Source organism: Anabrus simplex, chromosome 2, assembly GCF_040414725.1.
Source record: "Anabrus simplex isolate iqAnaSimp1 chromosome 2, ASM4041472v1, whole genome shotgun sequence".
Classification (NCBI taxonomy): domain Eukaryota; kingdom Metazoa; phylum Arthropoda; class Insecta; order Orthoptera; family Tettigoniidae; genus Anabrus; species Anabrus simplex.
The window spans coordinates 1040395570-1040419302 of NC_090266.1; the positions used below are offsets into that span (position 1 = coordinate 1040395570).

Sequence of the window (23733 nt, forward strand, 5' to 3'; positions counted from 1 at the left end):
TATTCGTAACTGCTAAACCCATACTAGCACAGAAGTCTATCAAACACTTCCCATTCCCATTAGCTTCCATATCTACCCCACATTTACCAATTACCTTTTCATATCCTTCCGTTCTATTTCCAACTCTCGCATTGAAATCGTCCATTAGCACTATTCTATCCTTGCTGTTGACCCTGACCACGATGTCACTCAATGCTTTATAAAACTTGTCAACTTCGTTCTCATCTGCACCCTCACATGGTGAATACACTGAGACAATTCTCGTCCTAATTCCTCCAACTGCCAAATCTACCCACATCATTCGCTCATTTAAGTGCCTAACAGAAACTTTGTTGTGTGCAATGGTATTCCTGATAAACAGCCCTATCCCAGACTCTGCCCTTCCCTTTCTAACACCCGTCAAGAACACTTTATAATCTCCTATCTCTTCCTCATTATCTCCCCTTACCCGAATATCGCTTACTCTTAGTACATCCAGATGCATCCTCTTTGCTGACTCAGCCGGTTCTACTTTCTTTCTTCCATAAGCCCCATTAATATTGTTAGCTCCCCATCAAATTCCATTTCGTTCACCAAGTTCTTTCCAAGGAGTCCCTTGCCTGTCAAATGGGAGTGGGACTCCGTTACTCCCATATGTCCGAGGCTGTAGTCACGTCCTAGTTCGTGAACCATGGGCAACGGCTGAGTGGCCTACTAAGTGGTCCTGAGAGTCGGGATACCAGTTGCTATGGAATTGGAGTGGGCATCTCAGACATATTCTGAGTCATAGCCCTCCTTGTGCTCAGGCGGCTAGGACTATACAATCCACCGGTGGTCCACAACCCATCAGAGGAGAGATCCTCACTTGGACTATGTGTAAGTAGGGTAGCATCCTGCTTCATGAATTTACTGAGCTCAGAATATTATCCAATCTTCTTGAAATTTGGCATTTATATCTTTTACATCACTGAGACTTGGGGCATAAGCAAATCTGCAAGAATTTTACATTTTATTTTTTGCCTTACAAAATGAAACACTTTAATACACACTCACTAACTCACTCAAAATTTGAAAAACAAATGAAGAATAAATTATCATTTTGGGAGCTCAAATGAGACAAAATATTTTCCATGTTTAATTGTAATTTTCACAATACATTAAGTTGCTGTAATTCTAATTTTATTCTCACAGAAACAAAGATAACCAATATGGATTCCTTTCTAACAGCAATGAAATAATAAAATAAAATTTAAAAGATATAATTGTATAACAAAACTAAAAAACATGATTTAGATACCAGCTAAGAACAAGCGATATTCACAGAGAATCCAATCTGCATTGAATCAAGGTCAGACTAGTCGGCCAGACAAGTGAAATGCCAACCACAAAACCAAATATTTGGACTCGTAAGCTCAAAAACTGGTCAGAATCATTTAATATTTCATTTTCCCAGATCAGTAAACAGGTTTTGAAATATATCTGCTTTTTAATGTACAACCGGAAGATTAATAAATTCTCATTCTGTCAGATTAATATTTCACACTGCACATTTTCTTAAAACTAGGAATTCTGAGAATAAATACCTAAGCCACTAGAAACTGTCTTTAGTTTCATAACAGAAACAGTCTATATGACGAGCCTTTCATGGTCACTGAACTCAACAATTCACTCTGATATATCTTCTTTATCAGCAATATATCGCACTATATCTGAGGGCCTCAATAATTTTTCGGCATCACCATCAGGAATTTCAAAACCTGTAAAAAAAAAAAAAAAAAAGTATAAATCATACATATGTCTGTTATAAATAAAAGATAGAACATACAACCACATACATATTTGAACATATGAGAATGTAGATGTGATTTATGTCAAGACTAAAAGTTATTCTGATACGTTTAAGTCACCACTCTGCTCTACATCCACTATTGCTATTACTGCCCAGTTATCCCAAAACTGAAGCAAAAGGAAATAAGTATAATTAAACTGAACTCCTCTGGTCCAGCAGTAGACCTTACTGGCTTGTAACATTCTTCTATCTTTACTTGACTCAGTGTGTTCAATTTAAAGATGGACATAAAGAAAGAATGAATTCCACCAAAGACTATGTCACACACTTGACAACATAAATTTGGAAAAGAAATGAGTATATATGGTTACAATCTGCATTTCATTATGCTAAAATTAGCAAACCGTTGCCCCTTCTGATCTCAATTTTTTCTTCTTTTCAATTTGCTTTACTTCGCACTGAAACAAACAGATCTTATGGTGATGATGGTATAGGAAAGGACTAAGAGTAAGAAGGAAGTGTCCATGGACTTAAGGTACAGCCCCAGCATTTGCCTGGTATGAAAATGGGAAACCAGGGAAAACCATATTCAGGGCTGCCGACAGTGGGGTTCGAATCCACTATCTCCCGAATGCAAGCTCAAAGCTGCGAGCCCCTAACCGCTCGGCCAACTCGCCCGGTACTTAATGTTTGTTAGAAATTACAATGATGACTAGTTTCTCATTAAGGGATATTAATTCTACAGTACCATGGTACCTGTATAAACTACACAAGCCATTCTCAGTATTTACTTATGAAAGGAAAAGAATAATTTTGAAGGTTAGCTTCTTATTAAGTGGACGATACTGGATAGTTACGAGCTGAAGTGTTACGTGCACTCAACCCAGAATATTTTAATTTATTTATTGTATCACATTTAGTGCAGGAAGTGTCCGAGGACATGTTTGGCTCGCCTGGTGCAGGTCTTCCTATTTGACGCCCATTGGTGACCTGCGAATCTGGATGTGGGATGATGATGAGGTAGGAAGAGGGTCAACTCAGGAATCAAAATACAACTGATTTATCATGAGAGCTATGCCATTCACAAGTACTATATATTTAACTGTAAGCAACACTACCTGGATGTTATATGAAATCCTGTGATCTTGAAATTACGTAGGTGGTTTGAAAAGTTCTCGGAATGTACTAGAATTAAGTATCTTACCTCGGTGGAACTACTTTTATTTTTCAACATAGTCTCCCTGTAGACTAATGCATTTGGTCCAGCGATGTTCCAATGCCTTGGTCCCATCTTGAAAATGAGATTCCTCCAGGCATGCAAAATACCTCTCCAATTCGGCTGTCAGTTCTTCCCTTGTAGAAAATCTCCGTCCACTGAGGAAAATTTTCAGATTGGGGAATAGATGAAAGTCTGATGGTGCCAAATCAGGTGAATAAGGTGGATGTGGCAACAATTCGTACCCCAGTTCATGAAGTTTTGCCATGGCAATAACACTTGTGTGCGGCGGAGCATTGTCCTGATGAAAGATGACCTTCTTCCTTGCCAAACCAGGCCTTGTTTCGCGTATCTTTTCCTGTAGTTGGTATACAAAGTTTGCATAGTATTGCCCCGTAATTGTTTGGCAAGTAGGAAGATAATCTATCAGCAGAATGCCTTTTGCATCCCAAAAACTGAGGCCGAACGCACTGCCTTTGCTTTCTTTGGTGGCGGTGAATCAGCATGTTTCCACTGCTTTGACTGCTGTTTTGTCTCTGGGGTATAGTAGTGGACCCAAGTTTCATCTGCAGTCACAAACCGGCACAAAAATCTTATTGGTTGCACTGAAAACGGGCCAGACTTTGTTCGGACATTTCCAATCTGGTGCATTTATTGTCCAATGTCAAGAGCCACGGCACCCATCTTGTGGATAATTTTTTCATATCCAATTCTTCGGTTAAAATATAATATACCCGTTCAGAAGACATCCCTACAGCTTCAGCAATCTCCCGCACTTTCAGTTGACAATCCTCCATGACAATTTTATGCACTTTTGTGATAAATTCTGGTGATGTAACACTTTTTGGCCGTCCACTACGCGGATCATCATCCAAGCTCTCCTGACCAAATTTAAACTCACTTGGCAACAGTTGAAAATGAAGGAGCAGAGTCCCCCAGTGTGTTCTGAAAGGCGGCATGAATTTCCTTTGCTTTCATACCTTTCTTTTGCAAAGTATTTAATCACTGCTCGAATCTCAGTTTTTTCCATTGTCACAAATCACTACACGGGAACAACAACAAAGAGTCATCACTACCACACTCCTGCAGCTAGAGCACTGACGCGCCACGTGTTCACTCACAAAGGATGTGCGATTACTGCGCGGGAACCTCGTTGCTCTAGCACTGACATCTAGCAGTGATTCCGAGAACTTTTCAAACCGTCCTCGTACATCAGTGTTTCATAAGATTCAAAGACTCCTTACTATTAGAGCCCTGCATAATAAAAATGATAATACGAGCTTTTGCTTATGAAGCAACTACTGTTCAGCCTGAAGGACTAAAGATTACAAGGTAATGCGTGGTCAGCACGATGTTCCTTCTCAACGGTTAATAGGAGCGCTGTGAACACAATAATTATTTTCTAAGTCGAGTCTGATAAAGTTTAAAAAAAAGTGTTTCGAGTTTGAGTTTCAGCCGAGTTGAGTTTACCTGCCTGTGCATGGTCTGGTTTCTTAACCATAGAGGTGTGTGAACTTGCCACCTTAGCTAGGGCAAAATCTAGCCACGAGTAGAAGTTCACAGTCCTTTCATTACCTGTTCATAGGCTTAATGTACACTTCCTATTATAATGTAAGAGTTATTTGCAGTTTCATGCATTCATTACAGTTTCTAACCTCACTCCTCGTCTTGCCTAGTACGCCTCATTTTGGTGCTGCCATTGGTTTTTGCGGTTTCCTTATAACTGCTTAACTTTTGGTGGTGCTATTTGAGGATCCAACCAGCCTCTGGGCTGATGACCTAACAGACAGACAACACTGAATTACCATTGGCGTTAACAATTCCATCTGTATTATTGAGCTTGAACCCAACTGAAGAACAGTAAAACCTTTCTTAACGGACGCCTGTCACTGGCGGACACCCGTCCTTATTTAACGATTTTCTAGGTCGATGATAAAATCCCATGTTGTATAAAAGTAATTCCCCCCACCACCACCACCACCACCACCAGCTTATATGGACACACTCAATTATGGACAGACCATAGCCACTAGAAACTCCAATTACATCTCCCCTAAATGGACAAATATTTTTCAACATAAATTTGTTCATATGAAAATACTGTACCAGTAAATTATTCACTTACTTTTACAGATAGTACTTCCAAAGAATTGCAGTTACCATACTTTACAGCACAGGTTGTACACATTCTTGGAAGGCAACATTAAGCTATGCTCTCACCCCCCGACAATTCTGTTATCTGAAATGCTGAACAACACTGGCATTTGTACGTTCACTGTCAGTTTACTTTTAAATTGACTCATAGGCTTTTGACTTGTTCAGCTGTATGTTAGTTTGTTAGTGTGTTTAAAAATGGCTACGACGAAGTGTTTAACTCTAAAAGAAAGGGTAGGCACAATAGACTCTCATAGACATGAGAAGTATGGTACACAAACTGTCTGAAGCATTAAGACTGGAAAGACACAGGCATCAGAAATTGTGAAAAACCAAGAAGAGCTAATGAAAGAATGGCAACAAACAGCGGATGAAACAGTTTCAAAGCGGTAGTGGAGCTCTTATCGACAATGAAACGCCATACCCTATCTCAAATTACCTGGGAGAAAGCCCGGCCACGTACACGTCGCAGTACTAGTCACATAAAAATATCAGTCAAGAAACTGCAAGATCGATAACTAGTTAAAATAATCTCTAACTAACATGTTATAACAAGAATACAACATTTATACAATCACCAGAACGAATCAAGACGATATTCAACACAATTCTGAAGGTTAATGTACTCACCAATGTCGCCTGCAGAAGAAACATAGGTTACTCAATCCCCTCCATATTGTCGTCATCACTGAGTCGCTCACATTTGTCACTATCCGTTCAATGGCATCGTCTACTAAGTGGTCTACATCCCACATTTGTTTTTCTCCAGTTTCAATTACGTGTTTTACACACATTTCCCAACGTTGAGGGGTCACTAGATCAATCCCTTCCTGCAGCAGTTTTCTTATTTCCCCAAGGGTGAAAGTTTTGTTGTTCCGAGCCACATGGCCCTTAACTTGGCTCACACACTTTCAACTGGATTTAACCCTTTCACTCCGGTCGACTGCTCTAGCAGTCTGGAGGGAGCTGTGCCGCACGCCCGGTGGACTGCTGTAGCAGTCGAGCTGGAGCCGAGCTCTCATAGACGGTCGACTGCTGTAGAAGTCGCGCGTCTTTTGATTGTTTTCCGTTTCACTATGATAGACTGCTGTGGAAGTTCGGCCTTGAAAGTCTGTCGTGGCTGTCTTGGGAGTCTATAGTTACAGCTATGATCACCAGATGACAGGACTAACCAGTTCAAGGCGAAATCAATATGTCCAGTATGCTACTCACTTCGCGCCTAGTGCTGATGTGTTTTTGCTTCTTGACTTAGCTTTCAATCGCTTTGAAATTGTGAAAGACGTGATGGCGGAGGAAGGATATACTGCGGAGGAAGCTCTTGCCCTTATATTGGGTAGTGACTTTGAAGAAGATAACGATGATAGTGATTTATCATTTGAATGTGGTGACGGAACGACTTCACTCACACCTTCTACTTCCGGCACGTTTTCTACTCCAGTTAACGCTTCGTCGTCTAGAAGGTCGGCCTACTTCAACAATTCAACTGAAGATGAAGATATTGAGGAAGCATATCAGGTGCCTGAACCACAGAGAAAAGAATTAAATTGGAGAAATAAGAACCTGAATCCGAAGAAACAATTTCGACGCAGCTAATTCCGGACTGAAAAGTTTAGTGGACATTGCTAATATGTTAAGTTTCTTTCAGTTGTTTTTAACACGAGACGAATAGATACTTTTTTTCAGAAGGTGGCTGCAGGTGGAGTTCCGGAGAGGGTTCAGAAAGAATGGAGTGTGAGTGAAATTTACATTTTTTTTTGCCACGATGTTTATTATGATGAGAGTAACAAGACTGAGCATGTCGGAATATTGGACTGAGAACCCAATTCTTCAAACACCTATTTTTTCTAGGTTGCTACCTCGAGACCGTTTTCAGAATATCTTGCGATTTCTCCAATTTTCCAATAACGAGGAGCCTCATAACAATGACTGTTTGCACAAAGTACGCTCTGTAATCAAACATTTTAGAGAGCAATACAAGGAGCAATTTTATCCCTATGAAAAGTTGTGCAGCAATGAAAGTCTTCTTTTATTTAAGAGCAGACTAAAAATGAAGCAATATATTCCCGCTAAAAGAAGCCGCTTCAGAATCAAGATATTTGTTATTGTGACGTAGTGACCAATTATATTTTAGATTTCATTGTTTATTGCGGCTCAGCTACAGACATAAAAAAACACGATATAGGCATCTCAGGCGACACTGTTGCTACATTGATGGAGCCATATTTGCGGAAAGGACACACCCTCTATTGCGACAACTGGTACTCAAGCCCCACCTTGTTTTGTTGGCTGTACGACAGGGCAACGAATACTTGTGGCACAGTGAGGAACAGTAGATAAGATATGCTTGCAATGGCAGAAAAGCAGAAGTTACTATCTGCTCTGCATCAGGACTACTGTTAGCACTAAAATGGTGCGACAAGAAGGAAGTTTGGATGCTCTTGACATTTCACAGTGCAGAAATGGTGGAAATCTCAAAGGTAGATCGTAAAACTGCCAAAATACAACTGAAACCTTTGTGTGCCGTAGGTTACAATAAATCAATGGGACCTGTGAATAGAAGTGATATGGTAATGAAGACTGTGGAAAGTGTAAGGAAAATCTTCTAAGTGGTACTGCAAGCTGTTTTTTCATATAATAGATATGACGCTTTTCAACTCATATTGCCTCTACAACAGAGTTGAGAAGAAAATAAGTTATGCCAGGTTCCAAATGGGAATCATTCACGAAATACTTGAAAAATGCAGTGTTCAAAAAAGACGATCTAGTGGAGGAAAGAGATCTGATCTTCCCTCGAGACTGACAGCAGGACCTCATCTTCCTGACGAGTAGAGTACCTACAGAACTTGTATTGTCTGCAAAGCGCAGAAGAGGAAGAAGAAAAATGTGTTGTAAAGAAGGCAATGTAACCTTATGCGCCTTTCCCTGCTTCAAAACTTAACATACGCAGAAGAACTTCTAAAAACAATTATTAAGTTATGACATGGAAATTAACGTAGGTAAAGAATTGTAATTTGAAATTAATGTTTATGTAAAATTACAATATGTAAGTAATACAACTTAAATACAGGTAACTGAAGATAAAATTTACAATAAAAACAATACAGGTTTTTAACTCCGCCAGAACTTCTAAAATAAATTGTTAAATGATATATAAAATTGTAATTTGAAGTTTATGTAAAATGTCCAAAGTCACGGATCTAAAAGGATGATGGGAAGCTTCGCCTGACTGAAAAGTGCTAAAAATATAATCATAAGCATTTACCGAATACGCATTAACGGCAAAATAAAATACAATTAACCCCGTCCTGTTCTCTCCTCGTGACACGAGCGGTATGCGGAGAGCAGAGCGGAGTGAGATAAGTATCCCGTACAGCGGGCTCGGTGAGCCACACACTGCTCCCGTGCAGAGGGTCACGCCACACCACTCGCTACGCCAGAGTGAAAGTGTTAAAGAACAATGGTTCGGAGGTAACCTTGAAACTTGTCTTCTCAATTGCAATGCGATATCATCTACTCGATACGCGCCACATGAGCCCTTAATATGCTGTGGGATGACATTAAGAAGTTCCAACTTGACACTGTTCAGTTCATAAGGAATTCTCTTCACATCCAGAAACATAATTATATCTCCCTTTCTCCACGACTGATTAGGCAGTATCTCAATTCTAACCGAATGGTAAAACGCAATGTCCATAACGATGACCGCATTGGCTTCAAGACGAGTAAGAACATTCACAAACCATTCTTTGAATACACCATTCATTTCCTCATGATAATCCTTTGTGGAGTTGGATTCAAAACACAGTAACCCTCATTCTACAAAATCTTTCTCCTTGCCTATATGTTAAATTATAAAGCGTTTCCCCTTTCCCGAAGGATTCTTCAAGCCGCTTGATAATCCCTTTAAGAATGCGTCCTTACTGGATTTGATAGTTTTAATTAATAATGTTATTGGCTTTACGTCCCACTAACTACTTTTACAGTTTTCGGAGATGTCGAGGTGCCGGAATTTAGTCCCGCAAGAGTTCTTTTACGTGCCAGTAAATCTACCGACACGAGGGTATCGTATTTGAGCACCTTCAAATACCACCGGACTGAGCCAGGATCGAACCTGTCAAGTTGGGGTTAGAAGGCCAGCGCCTCAACCATCTGAGCCACTCAGCCCGGCGATTTGATAGTTTTATCACTCCATACGTTCACACAGGTATGTCCTGAATTTATCCACGTCTCATCCAAGTAATAAAATGGTCTTCCCTCCTCCCAAAACTTTCTTATCTGATGCAAATAATGTCTTCGCCACAAAATTATTTCCTCCGTTTCAATACCCAGTGGTTGGAGACTATGCGACACAAACTTAAAATTTGAAGTTTGTAAAAGCCTATGACGCATTTCACGCAAAAACGAAGGCATGGTTTCATCACTCTTCACAGACTCTAAGATCTTGTCAATTGTTGGTATTTCATTTCTGAAGAAAAACTCTTGAACTTTTCGCCGAATTGCGCCCTTGGTGAAACAATCATACTTATCCTTCTTAAGCTTTACATCAGAAATACCGGGCTCATCCATCTTCCACACAGAATTTTAACAAAGGTTATGTAAATGTAAATTAAAACAGTTAACTAAATCATTAAGACCAAGACAAAGACTGACCATCAATTTAATTAATAATGATATACTAAATATTAGCACGAAAGAAACTCTTAATACTATGCAAAGTCAGTAGCGCGCTAATAACACTCGGAACACAGCAGTAAACAGAAAGCACGTGGGTTGTATGTTAGCTAAATGAGCTGCTACGGATTACTGCAATGGCTGTTCCGCTGTTGAAACATCGCACCTCTCAAAAGGCACTTTAAAGCAAAAGTATCAATTATAAATTGAAACTAAATACAGTAGCTTTTTAAAAGTGAAAAGTGATGATTAACGGATTTAGACGATGTACATAATTTTTACATTATGTAACATGTAAAGTATCTTTAACGCTTTACCAGAAGATAGACAGTACCACCACATTTAGGTGTTTTTGGTGTTTACTTTATCTCCCAGGTCATTTGAGATAGGGTATAGAGTGGTTCTATAAGATGATGATGATGCTTGTTGTTTAAAAGGGGCCTAACATAGAGGTCATCGGCCCCTAATGGTACGAAATGAAATGACAAAGAAAAAGTTCAAAATCATCCACTGACCAAAATAAAAAATGTCATGAAGAATGAATGGATGGACATGAACAAAAAAACAATGGATCTGACTCAAAAAAGATCATAAATAATAGTATTACTGACCAAGGGACCACTTATAAAACACAATCCTGAATCGAGGGTGCTTGATGTTTAAAGGGGTCAAAAATCCAAGTCAAAGGCCCCTCAGAATGGTACTTATCGCTAGTAAAGTAGAACCATGGTATTTGTCATGTTGGGGTACTAATCAAAAGTAGCGAAGACTCAAGGTGTTCCACACATGATGGTACTACTCACAAGTATTGTACGTCAAACAGGTAACGCAGACCTATGGTGTTTCTCACACAATGGCGCCGCTCATAGCCAACGCAAACCGATGAGGTTCCTCACCTAGGTGTACTAGTCACGGGAGCCAGTATTTCCGGGGTGTTCCTCACATAGTGGGTACTAATCACAGGCAACGCAGACCCATGGTGTCGCTCATATTGTGGTATAACTCACAGCCAACGCCCAGACCCGCGGTGTTGCTCACATGGGTACGACTCACGGGTACTGGAAACCCACAGGGGAACCAACTCTGCTGCTACTAATCACAAACCTATTTCGTACCTAATATAGTGGTACTACTCACAAGTAAAGGCGACTCATGGTGTTCCCCGCGTGACGGTACCAATCAAAAGTAATTTTATGGTTCTAAGACAATCATCCATTGGTCGCCCCTTTTAGTCGCTTCTCACGACAGGCAAGGGATACCGTGGGTGTATTTTTCGTCTGCATCCCCCACTCACAGGGGGTAGAGAGAGAGAAAAAAGAAGAAGAAAGAAGGAATCCGTCACTTCAAAAAATGAAGTAACAGACGAAGAAAGGTAAGGGCCACGAAGGGCATGAAAATGAAAGACTCCCTAGGCCTCAAATGCTCTAATACCGTCGGGGTCGGAAAAGAGTAAGAGTTGACCAAGGGAGGTCGGACAGGATAGACGTAAGTGAGGAGCCTGGCACAAGTGGAAGCAATGCCAAGACTCAGCTAAGGGCCCCATGGTCACCAATCCACACTCACAAGTTGAGAGCCCCTTGGGCCCCTTTTAGTCGCCTCTTACGACAGGCAGGGGATACCGCGGGTGTATTCTACATGTGCGTCCCCCACCCGCAGGGGGTAGTGTGATTGGTCCGCGAGAGGTATTTTATTTCCCTCAAGTTCGCCGGCAAGCCGGTTAGGACCCCCCTATCCGCCACCTGTGACACGCCACGTGGAAGTATCACCTCTCCCCCTGTTACGCCAGCGTAGTAGGTTCGTGGTATAAGATAAGATGACAGAATGTTCCTGGCAGGGCCAATGGTTAGTGATGGGCAGTCTGAGACGAGGTCTCGAGATTTCTCGAGACCAGCGCAGGCACTATTTCTCGCGAGAAATTTCGAGATATCTCGAGAACGTTGCCCCGCATTGTGCGGCGAGCAGCGTGTCGTAGGCCTACAGGTAGTCGGAGCTGAATGTTGTTTGTGCCGAGTATGCGAATAGCCAACCACGGGCCTTCTCAATTTCGTAAATACGTGTCAACAAGCGACTAGGGCGTTCACTTCTACCGAGGTCTATCTTGACGCAGTATAACATAATTATTAAGGATACGCATTCTGACATTGTATGCACTGGGAGGTACACGAATGAGTGGTTTAAGTACAGAACCTGACGGTTACTGTAGGTGCACGTACCTGGATACTAGAGGCGTGCGTTATTCGAACTCGAGACGAGGCAAGATGCGCCTTGCTGCATATGCAACGACCATTACGCATGAGTGGAATGTGTAATCTAAAATGCTTCAATTTGCTCCAATTGTTTCGACAGGTAGGTGTACATCGTTATCAGACCTCGCATTCAATAACATAAGACCACTGCTTGTGTTTACAGATATCTTGGTGACGAAGGAAATAATTCCTTATAATGTTATAGAGTATTCGCGTCATAATTAGGTACTTCGACATATGACGGTGCCATGGGAAATTGTGTCTAGTTGTACGCGGCAACTTGAAGACGATGTCCGAAACGCAATGTAAGTCGTGGATGTCGGTTATTTTTAAGAGATGTCACACAGCACAGTCCACTGTGTTGCTTATTCAAAAGAAGTAAAATACATCGGCGGAAATACTTCTGGGATGATCCGTCACTCACAAACGCACAGGCCTATCAATGAAGAGGAATCGTCACAGAACACCTCCGGCCCGGTCTGAATCACAAGAAGCTACCCTGCCGACAACGATTGTAAGGCATCCAGGTAGGTTTACATCCTAATAACAATTAACAAATTATACAGGTTATTCAGCTAAGAAGTCCACCGGACATAACTCGTGAACAGGTTAAGATACTGGCATTCTGTATTCACTTTCGTTAATGGTACTAAGGAGCTCTTGTTCAACATGCAGTGCTTTCCTAGGCTTTTGACAAAATTTATCGTCACACACATTTCCATATGAAAACTGCTGATAACTATCAAGCTTACACTCTTAGTTACTGGGACGTCGCACAGCTCGCAGCACACGAGCTTGTATTACAGGACGATCGGTCTCGAGATTCTCGCGAGAGTCTCCAGCGAGAGCTTTGCCTATCACTACCAATGGTACAAGCCAAAGCGTTAGAATTTGGGAAGGAAGGTAATACCAACATCTATATCAAAAGAATTAGGTATCGGAGGTTTAAAAGCCTCGAATAGTTGGCTAGAGAGATCCAGATCTACGGAGATTCATCGGGGGTCAATATGGAGATCATTGAAAAGTCGCAAGAAAATGACCTTCAGTCATAGATGGGTATTCTCCAGAAAATATTTTGAATGCTGATGAAACTGGATTATTTTTCTGTGCTTAACCCTACAAAGCTTTGTGTTTCAAATGAAACCCTTTTACTGATGAAAAAGTTAAAAGGGAATGTCTTGCGGTCTTGTTACGTGCAAGTACGAGTGGAGAACAGAAGACCCTTGTGATACGGAAAGCTGCAAAACTAAGGTGTTTTAAGAACATGGACGTTACAAAGTTTGACACTGAATGGAAGACAAATAAGAAAGCATGGATAACCTGAGAAATAATGACTGAGTGCAGCATCACATCTGGATACAATTAACCCATTCACTCGGTCACATGGTCGGATTAGGTTTCCCGTGTGTAGAATAATGTATTTGAATTCACGCCAAATTTTTACGTTCAAATGTAGGTTAGATTGAACAGTACAGTAGAGTCTCGTTAATCCGAACTAACTGGGACCGGAGCCTGTTCGGATTACGAAATTTTCGGATTAACCGGAAAATATTTTCTAACAATAATTTTATCTTTTTTACGTCCCGCTAACTACTTTTACGGTTCCCGGAGACGCCTAGGTGCCTGGATTTTCTCCCGCAGGTGTTCTTTCACGTGCCAGTAAATCTACTTACACGAGGCTGACGTATTTGAGCACCTTCAAATACCACCGGACTGAGCCAGGATCGAACCTGCCAAGTTGAGGTGAGAAAGCCAGCACCTCAACCGTCTGAGGAAAATAGTTTCTACAATACAGTAGAAATGTCCATTCTTCTTCTTCTTCTTCTTTTTTTTTGCTAGTTGCTTGCTTTACGTCGCACCGACACAGATAGGTCTTATGGCGACGATGGGACAGGGAAGGGCTAGGAGTGGGAAGGAAGCGTCCGTGGCCTTAATTAAGGTACAGCCCCAGCATTTGCCTGGTGTGAAAATGGGAAACCACGGAAAACCATTTTCAGGGCTGCAGACACTGGGATTCGAACCTACTATCTCCCGAATACTGGATACTGACCGCACTTAAGCGACTGCAGCTATCAAGCTCGGTAATGTCCATTCTTTAGCAGTTACATTAATAAAATACTGTATAAAATTACAGTAATGTAGTTAAGAACGTGTAGAGGAGAAAAGACAATGAAAATTACATTAGTGAGTGGATGGAAGCTGACTGTCATCAATTATACAAACAGACCAAGAAATTGTAGCTATGGTGGAGAAAGAATCTGGAGTTGATGAGGAACAGAGTTACGACGAAGAAGACCACAATGAACAACTAGTGTCACATTCAGATGCTGCGACCGCCTTAGAACTTGCAGTACGCTACGTCGAGCAACAGTCCGGCGCTATGCCCACTGATGTGATGTTTATGAGACACTGGTTTAACACTGCATCTTCGAGTAGGTTCGAATCACTACAGCAAAAGAAACTAACAGACTTTGTAAAGATAAACGACCAGTGATTGATGGTCTATAATGTGTAATTATATTTACATTAAGTTATTCTAGTAAAATGTGACTAATAAAATGCAAATAAATCTTCATTCTATAATACGTTCTTTCATTTCAATAAGGAGAATTAAAATAAAATGAATACATATTTCAGTTGGGATTAACCAGACTTTTGGATTAACGGGGTTCGGGTTAACGGAACTCAGTATATATCATTTTGCCAGAAGACAGCGGGCAGATGAACATTTTACTACAGATTGGAGTAATTTCCTACATTGTGGGACATGTGATCTAAACGAACAGGTGCCAGTCCTGAAGTCTCTGAAGCGCACGGTTGGAATTCAAGTGGTGATGAGTAATGTAACGAATAGACATGGCAAGTAAAAAATCGTACTAGATAGTCTTGTGAAGGTGTGTACAAATTCTGAGATTTTCCAGGTTTATAGTACAGGAGTGATACTAACTGAAATCCGTGTGTTACATGTAATCTAGCGAGTCAGGATGGCATCTAAAAATCCCTGGGCTGCATGATTAAATACTCGTGGAGGGAGCTGGGATTGAATGTGTTAAGCTGCAAAATGTGAAGAGAGTCTACTTGACCAAGGAGTGATCCAGAATTTCAAGGTTATGTACAGACAGTTAGTGACGAAGCACATTATATCAGAACTTAACGGGAATGAAGGAACCTTTCAAACACTGATAAAGGGACTGAATATCCTCCAAGCAGTTTCATGGATAAGCAATGTATGGTAAAAAAGTTACAGTTTCAACAGTTTGTAAATGCTTCCTGAAAGCTGGGTTTTCTGCCAGTAATGGAAATCCTGAAATGGAATCTGATATTTCTGAAATCAACGGTTAATGCAGCAAGTTACATGATAGAAGCAAACACTTATATAAAAATTGCTTCAGATATTCCTACAGAGTGCGAGAGTGAAGAGAGAGAAAACGCTTCAGACAATCTAAGGGAAGGAGGACAAAAATGAAGATTTTGATGAAAGCAACAATGAAGGTGATGCTAATGCAGATACAAAAAAAAAAATATGGAAATTGATGTGCTGCCAATAACCTCATAGTGAGGCTTTGTTAAGCGACTGAAAAAATTCTATTGCATGCAAAAGATGACAAAAGGTGTGAATTTGACAAGGCTTCATTGCACATAGTGAAAATATCATTGACAAATCAAAGTGTAAAAAACAAACTAACATTAAGGATTTTTTCAAGAGTTAACGTATTGCTACATGTACATATTCATTTAATGTTTCAAAAACTCAAATGTTAGTCTTAAATTTTACATGGTGTATGATAATAGTGCACAATGTGCTCAACAGAGGTTTCCACAGAAGTATTTGTGTCTCTTACATCGCAGCTGCAGGAATGCATTTACGAATTTCTCGTGCGAGTACAGCACCTTGGAGAAATACAGTACACTAATTTGCAAGAGCTTCTGTCACACAGTACTTGGGTTATTGGGTTCCTACTTATTTTTCATGGTATCCATTTCATACTGTCTCAAGCAGACACCCCTGCATAATGGACATTTTTTGGTCCCAAAGGTGTCCATTATAGAGAGGTTTTACTGTATACTGCTCTAGTGATTCTATATAGCTAGGGGCCGTATTTTCTGGTAATAACGATAGGCTCGAAGTTTTTTCATTACTTTCTTGCCTCTATATGACTTTGCAGGAACTTAAAGTACCATATTTTAGCAAAATGAACTCGCAAAATATTGCAAAATGTGATTTATTGCAAGAATTGCACAAATGATCACAAAATATACCCCACTTGGTACGAAAAATGCTAAATACTACCGAAAAAGCTCTCCAATAAACGTTTAAATGCTTCTGAGAACTTGACTATTGTACTTTCCTTCTCAACTGCTTGATAGGCTGCATGTTCTCTACAAAAATGCACACAAAGCGATGAGCACTGTGTATTGGAAGTATGCGTATTCAGTTCCGTGATCTCTAACGCAATCAATAAAAATTGATATCTGTTATCGATTACAGCAAATGGCGTTGCAGTCGTAGCAAGATCGGTCATAGACACAGCAGTGTGCATTATACTCTTTTGCTATTGGCAGATGTCCAGCATTTAAGTATAAAAATGCCGAATACTAAAGTTACAAAAGATTTTTCGAGGGCCGAGGAATACAACAGTGAGGCGTTCTATGTATTGATACTGACCGATACTGCAAGAAAGATTCCAATGTGTAAGTACTGTAATGTTCGTATTAGGTTGAAACAAAAAGACACGTGCGATAAACACTGCAGAGATTCAAAGACACACAAAAAGAAGAAGAATGAAGCAAATAAACATAATTCTACGCAACTAATAACAACCAGCGATACCTTACACTTCGCAAAGAAGTTGAAAAGTGATAGTAATTTGTAATAGACACAGCAAAAGCATTCATGCAAGCCAGCATTCCTATAGAAAAATTGGATAATCCTGGCATGAGGACATGGATGAATATAAAAGGCAAGATAAATAATCAATGTTATTAGCTTTACGTCCCACTAACTACTTTTCCTGTTTTCGGAGACGCCGAGGTGCCGGAATTTAGTCCCGCAAGAGTTCTTTTACGTGCCAGTAAATCTACCAACATGAAGCTGACTTATTTCAGCACCTTCAAATACCACCGGACTGAGCCAGGACTGAACCTGCCAACTTGGGCTCAGAAAGCCAGCACCTTAACTGTCTGAGCTACTCATCCCCAGCCGGGCAGCACCAGCATATCCATGAACATCTCCCAGGATTATATAAAAGCCTAACCCCATAGCAATTCAGCACTGAAGGGCCTTCGTCTACCTAACGACCGCTGCTCAACTCGAAGGCCTGCAGATTACGAGGTGTTGTGTGGTCAGCACGACGAATCATCTCGGCCGTTATTCTTGGCCTTCTAGATTGGGATATCTCACCAGATAGCTCCTCAAATATAATCACGTAGGCTGAGTGGACCTCGAACCAGCCCTCAGATCCAGGTAAAAATCCCTGACCTGGCCGGGAATCGAATCTGGGGCCTCCGGGTAAGAGGCAGGCACGCTACCTCTACATCACGGGGTCGGGTCCAGGGCTACATGGCTTTGCAAAATGCAGTGAAAGCACATTTGGTACAGAAGAAGACCACAGTGAATATGCATCCAAGTGTTCGCAAGCATCATGGTTGATTGGAATAATAACAATACTAATCACAAAATTAGTAAGATTTACGCCATACTATAAGGAAGATTTCACAAGAAACTTTGATCAGTATGACAATTTATTTCACGAAATACCTTCTAAAATAGTGTCAGTTTTAACATCGAAATAAACAGATTTATTTCACCAAAAGGCCCATATATATAGGAAAAAGGACTGATAATTTTAGGTCTATAAACTACGAGTAGCATAAAACCACATTTTAAAGGGCTGGAGGACCACTCTGTATAACTGCATAATGAGAACCTTTTCAAATTAAGATGTCTAAAAAAAGAATTTAAACAGGATACTGAAGGACTATTACAGGCTTTCATGTGCTTTCAGTATCCTAGTTTAAAATGGCATGTACACTTTAAGTATATATAGGCTATAATACTTATAAACAGTAACTAGCATGGTACGCCACTGACATTATGCACTACTTCCACTCCTCTTGAGGCACTGTATGGCACAGAGTGCTGTCAGGGCTGTCAACAAGTGGTGATGCTCCCAGCGCGAGCCATAGGTTGCTCCTAGCCGAACTCCAACCTACCATGTCACAAACAGTCCTTTCTGGTAAACCACAATCTAACTAGTTACTATCAGTGATTTTGTCACAAACAGTAATCTGTCGTCATTGGTAATAAATTGTAAGAAATATGACACTGATAGTAATAAGTATTAAGGTTGCTGAGTGACATAACTGAACTCTAACCTAAGCCTGTCACTAACGGTGCTTTCCACTGAATCAGAATCTAACCTGTCACTAACAGTAACAGTCAGAGGTCATTATGGGTGGGGGCTATGGGCTCCTGGAAGCAAGTTGAATAACAGGAATATTTGTCCACACTGTAGTTAGTGCACTATGCATTTGGTACATTGGTAATAGCCACTGTCCATTGGTGAGCCAGATGGAGAACAGCAGAGTGAGGAAAGAGAGAGAAGATGATGTGACGTCAATGTTGATACAGCTACCACACAAACACTCTATTAAAAAATGCCAAGGAGTGCGCGATACTCAGCCAATATTGGATGGCATCTGCAGTGCCAAACTCTACAACAATGATACAGAATTATTTTAAGTGGTTACTATCAAAAATGTAGGATTTTAGGCCCAAATCCATTAAATGCAAACTGTTTCTGAATGGAATTAGTGTCTAATAAAGCAACTGGTTAAATGTCTAACAGTCCATCAGAATGACAACAGCAATCAACGAAAGAGTTATACGATTAATATTACCTAGGGCCGGTTCTACCATTTGCTGGTAAAGTGGCTGGCAGCTGCCCGGGAGGTAAACTACCTGGGGGTGAAAATCAGCTGGTACTTTGCCTTGCATGCAACCACCTCCGCACAAGCTCTGGATAGCTACCCGGAGCTAGACACCGGTATACGGAGTTGGCTAGACTGATTTTCAGCGATTTCTTGCTTTCGAGTGTGGTGCTATCTATCGTCAGGTGTATGAAGCTCATTTCGATTGTCTTATTTTCCTGTGCTTGCATCTGCTGATTATCACCAAAAAGCCTAATAAGGGGAGTCTTAAGAATTATGGACAATGATTTATATCAAGTTTTCGTGATTTTAATCTATAAGCTTCAAAATCAATACCTAATTGGGATTAAAATCTCGAGATTACATTTTCTTACGCCAGTTATAACCTGTCATGTAAGGCAGCATTTTTGGAAAGTATTCTCGTAGTAGATTGGTCAAGTCGCTCGCTCCATAATAGAAGGTACGCAGGTTTTCATTCCCTGCCGTCATTCTTAACTCTTTTTTACGCGCTTCCATATACGTAAATACACCCACACCTTCCTTACGGACTTATTGTCTTTGAGCATTCTATCTGCAGTGATTAAGTATCTACACGATGCTCTATTTGCAACTAGCTCTGTGACCTCATTTATTTCCACATGCTTCCATTTATTGATAATGCAGTTCATTTTAATGTTTAACTTTATGAAGATAAAGTTGGAAGGTACTGTAAATGTAAAGAACAAATCGGGGTAAATATCCGTTCATAGGAAGAGGAATTCGGGAATGGAATAGTTTCCAATTTCTTCGAAATCATTTACAAGAAGACTGTGTAAACAACTGATAGGGAATCTGCTACCTGGGCGACAGTCCTATATGCTATATTAAACATAACATCACTTTCCATAAGTAGTACACATATAAAGCATTTTCCTAGTAGACATAATATTGTGATTAAACATTTCAATGAAATATATTACTAACAAAAGAACGTATGAAAAGAGACATACAGATTAATACAATGCTAATAATGAAAATAAAAAAGATTCGTCATAATGAAGGCTGGAACCTGCAGACTTCATATTATGAAGTCAGCGCATTAGCCATTACACAAGAAAGCTTGGTGTAATTGGGATACATAACTTGTACCTAGTGTCTCAAAACTTAAAAAGTAGGACATTAAAACCCATTTGAAATGATTTCCAAATAGGTTTTGATTTTATATCCTTTAGAGTTTCTTTGCGAGAGCTTGACGTATAAAATGTGTTCCCTACGCTACCAATGCGAGAGGCTGGTGTGACCATTGCAACTCAAGGGAAGCATTAATGTTCAAAATCCTGCAATACAATATCGACCACTGTTACAGTATCATGCTTTTTTCAGTACACTAATCTAATTTAAGTTGTATGTCACCAGAAATACAGCTAATAATGTTCAGCTCTCAAAACTTGCCCGGCAGGTAAAGTCTTATCAGGCCCTCGAAGTGGCCGATAAATTACGCGCCGGGTAACCACGATTTATGCTGCCGATAGCGCTACCTGGAAGTGGTCGAACGGAAACATCCTTTTACGCGGAGGGCAAGTTACGCGCTACTTTACCAGTAGGTGGTAGAACCGGCCCTTATTAGAATTAAGTTGAGTAAATATTAGCATTATAAGTTTAATGATAACTTTAAAAGCAGCAAAAAAAAAAAAAAAAAAAAAAAAAAAAAATTCACAACTTGATTACCAACAAACAAACAAACAAACAAACAAACAAACAAATACAATGCTAAGCCAGTGTTGGAAAAGAGAGCAACAGAAACAAAGAGAGGGTCCTATAGCCATTAGTAGTGATGCTTATATATTTAGTCAATGCCAAAGAGATGTCATGAAAGCTAAAATGTTAAATAAGAATAGCCCACATAGGGTGACATGAACACACAACAGTCCTACGGTTCATAGCGATACTATCGTAACTAGCATTTTTTAACATCTTACATTAAAGCAAATTGAAAGTTCCTGTGTATGCTAGAAGTCTCCATGGTGATTTCTAGCATATACAAACTGTGAAAAATTCTACTGTTGGATTATTTTATTATGGACACTCCAGTTTAGGCATGAATTACAAATGAACAGACAGGCCATTTCAAAATGAGTCATACAAATATTTTCCTTGTTTAAATCTGCAATAGAACATATAGCACTTGTTCTTGAAGTTCATTAATTTTTTTTTAAATTTGTGGTTGAAGTAAACATTGTTCAGGTTTCTAGCTGCTTGTCTAGGAACCGCTACTTAAAAATATATTAATGGAAAACTACTTGTCTGATAGAAATGAAATGTTTATATGTTATAGCCACATGTAATCGTAGTATAATACTCAGGTCACAACTTTTTTCAACTATCCCAAAGAAAGTTCCTATCATTTTTCTACAGCAACTTCTTCTCAGCCAAGGATAAACGTACAACAAGAAACTTGGGCTTACTTTGAAGCACTCAGTCGTGGTTATCAGAAACTCCAACCACTGTAACTTATAGTGTGATACTGAATTTATGAAGAGTAAAATTGATAGGAGGTTGTGTGTGTGCTGGACCGTGCAGGCAGGGTGGTGAATCCAGGTACAGTGCTGATAAATACACCCACCTCCCCCTTGGGCAGTTGTGAACTATAAAGCCAGTGACCTCGATGATGATAATGCATGTTTTAAGGGGCCTAACATCGAAGGTCATCGGCCCCTAATGGAACGAGATGGACGACATGATATATGATAAAATTTTAAAACGTATCCACTGAGCAGAGTGAAAAAAATGGCGATGAAGAAAAATGAGTATGAGATTAAAACAATCAGTCGATCTAATTCGCAATGCCCTATTTTCTAATAAAATAAGAGAAAATACAGGAAACAAAGGAATAAGGCATTGCCTGGTAGTACCGATATACATACATAATTTACGTTATAAGTTAAAATAACACAATTAAAATACGCAACACAAACTAAAATGAAGTCAATGGGATAAAAGTGAAATTGACACAAAAAATTAGGACAAAGGACATCATTAAACACAATAAAACAGACCACTATCCCTCATAAAGCGGATGAAGAGGTCTGCTGACTGCTTGTCATCTCGCAAGATAAGGGAGATTGTCCACGGGAGGTTAAGACTACGGCGCAGATCGACCAGGTCCACACACTCCGTAAGCATATGTACCACGGTAAGATGATCGTCGCAAGTACACACCGGAGGGGATTCTCCTTTCAATAGATGGGAGCGAGTCAGGATACCGTGGCCGATCCGAAGACGACATAATATTGCGATTAAACATTTCAATGAAATATATTACTAACAAAAGAGCGCACTCAGCTTATTTGGAAGAGGAGTGGCCTGCCACGCCATCTCCCAATGGGATATAACCAGATATCTCAGCTGAGAGCGAATATCACTTGCTGGAACCTTGAAAGGCAACGGGGGCAGTGTTACTGCCTCCTTGGCAGCTTTATCTGCTAACTCGTTTACCTCTACAGCCACGTGGCTTGGGAGCCACAGAAACGTGATTCTGGTGCCGGCATCCAAACACCCGGCCAGTAGGTCCTGGATCCGCTGCATCAGAAGGTGCTGAGGGAAACAAGTATCAATAGACTGTAGCGAACTCAAGGAGTCAGTACACACAAGAAAGTGTCGGCGCTCATCGGACAGTGCGTAACGCAGAGCTTCACAGATAGCATAGAGCTCTGCTGTGTACACACTACAGGTATCCGGGAGAGCAAAAAGATACCTATCAGTATCGACAACGAACGCACAGCCCACTTAAGTGTCTGTTCTCGACCCATCCGTGTAAACGACGACTGAACCTGGATACCGGCCAACAACGGACAGAAAGAGCCTCCGATAAATCGAAGGGTCCGTGTCTTCCTTCGGGCCAGTGTGCAGATCCAGGATTATTTCATGACGTCGTACTACCCACAGAGGTATCCCACTCGGTTGTCTGACAAGGGAAGGAACCGAAGGTACGTAAAACAAACTGTGACTGCTATCCAAGCATTTTCCAACTGACTGCGTTGCTCAAGGACAAGCAGTGTATAGCAAACTGTTGCCATTGTTGAATACGCAAGGATAGCTTGGATGAAGTGGCATCTGTCGCAAATATGCAGCATACGAAAGTAGCATTTGCTGGCACCTCAGGGGTATTGGCGGCACACCAGACTCAGCGAGCAGGCTAGCAACGGGGCTTGTACGAAAATCTCCCGTCGCCAACCTAACCCCGCTGTGGTGGAAGCTGTTCAGCTTCCCAAGAACGCTTGGTCTTGCTGAGCCATGTGTGCCCTATAGAATCGTAGGAGCACCGTGCGGTCAGCACCCCAATTAGTGCTGCTAAGAAACTTCATGATATTCAGCCTTCTAGTGCATTGCACTTTTAACTGCTGCACGTGTGGCTCCCACGATAATTTACTATCAAAAATGAACCCAAGAAATCGGTAAGTGGCAACTACGGGAACAGCGACATTTCCTAGATGAAGTTCAGGAGGCGGGTGAAGAGTACATTGACGACAAAAGTGGACAACAGAGGTCTTTGTAGTGGAAAACCAAAAGCCATGTTCTAAGGTCCATTTTTCCACTCTCCTAATAGCTTGCTGTAATTGTCGCTCTGCGACTGCCATATTACGCGAACTATAGTACAGAGAAAAACGTCAACATATAGCGACGGTATTACTGCTGAACCAGCAGAAGCAACAATACCGTTTATGGCAATCGCGAACAGAGTGACACTAAGAACCGATCCCTGTGGGACT

General features: G+C 40.7%; 1 protein-coding gene across 1 annotated transcript in view; it reads right to left on the bottom strand.

Annotated features, from left to right (window-relative positions):
* Positions 1 to 971: 971 nt before the first annotated feature.
* Positions 972 to 23733, bottom strand: part of LOC136863267 (acyl carrier protein) — a 71948-nt gene continuing 49186 nt past the window's right edge. The window contains exon 4 of the mRNA XM_067139652.2: positions 972 to 1736. Coding sequence (XP_066995753.2) covers positions 1645 to 1736 — 92 coding nt within the window. The 3' untranslated portion in view covers positions 972 to 1644. The remainder of the gene's footprint in view (positions 1737 to 23733) is intronic.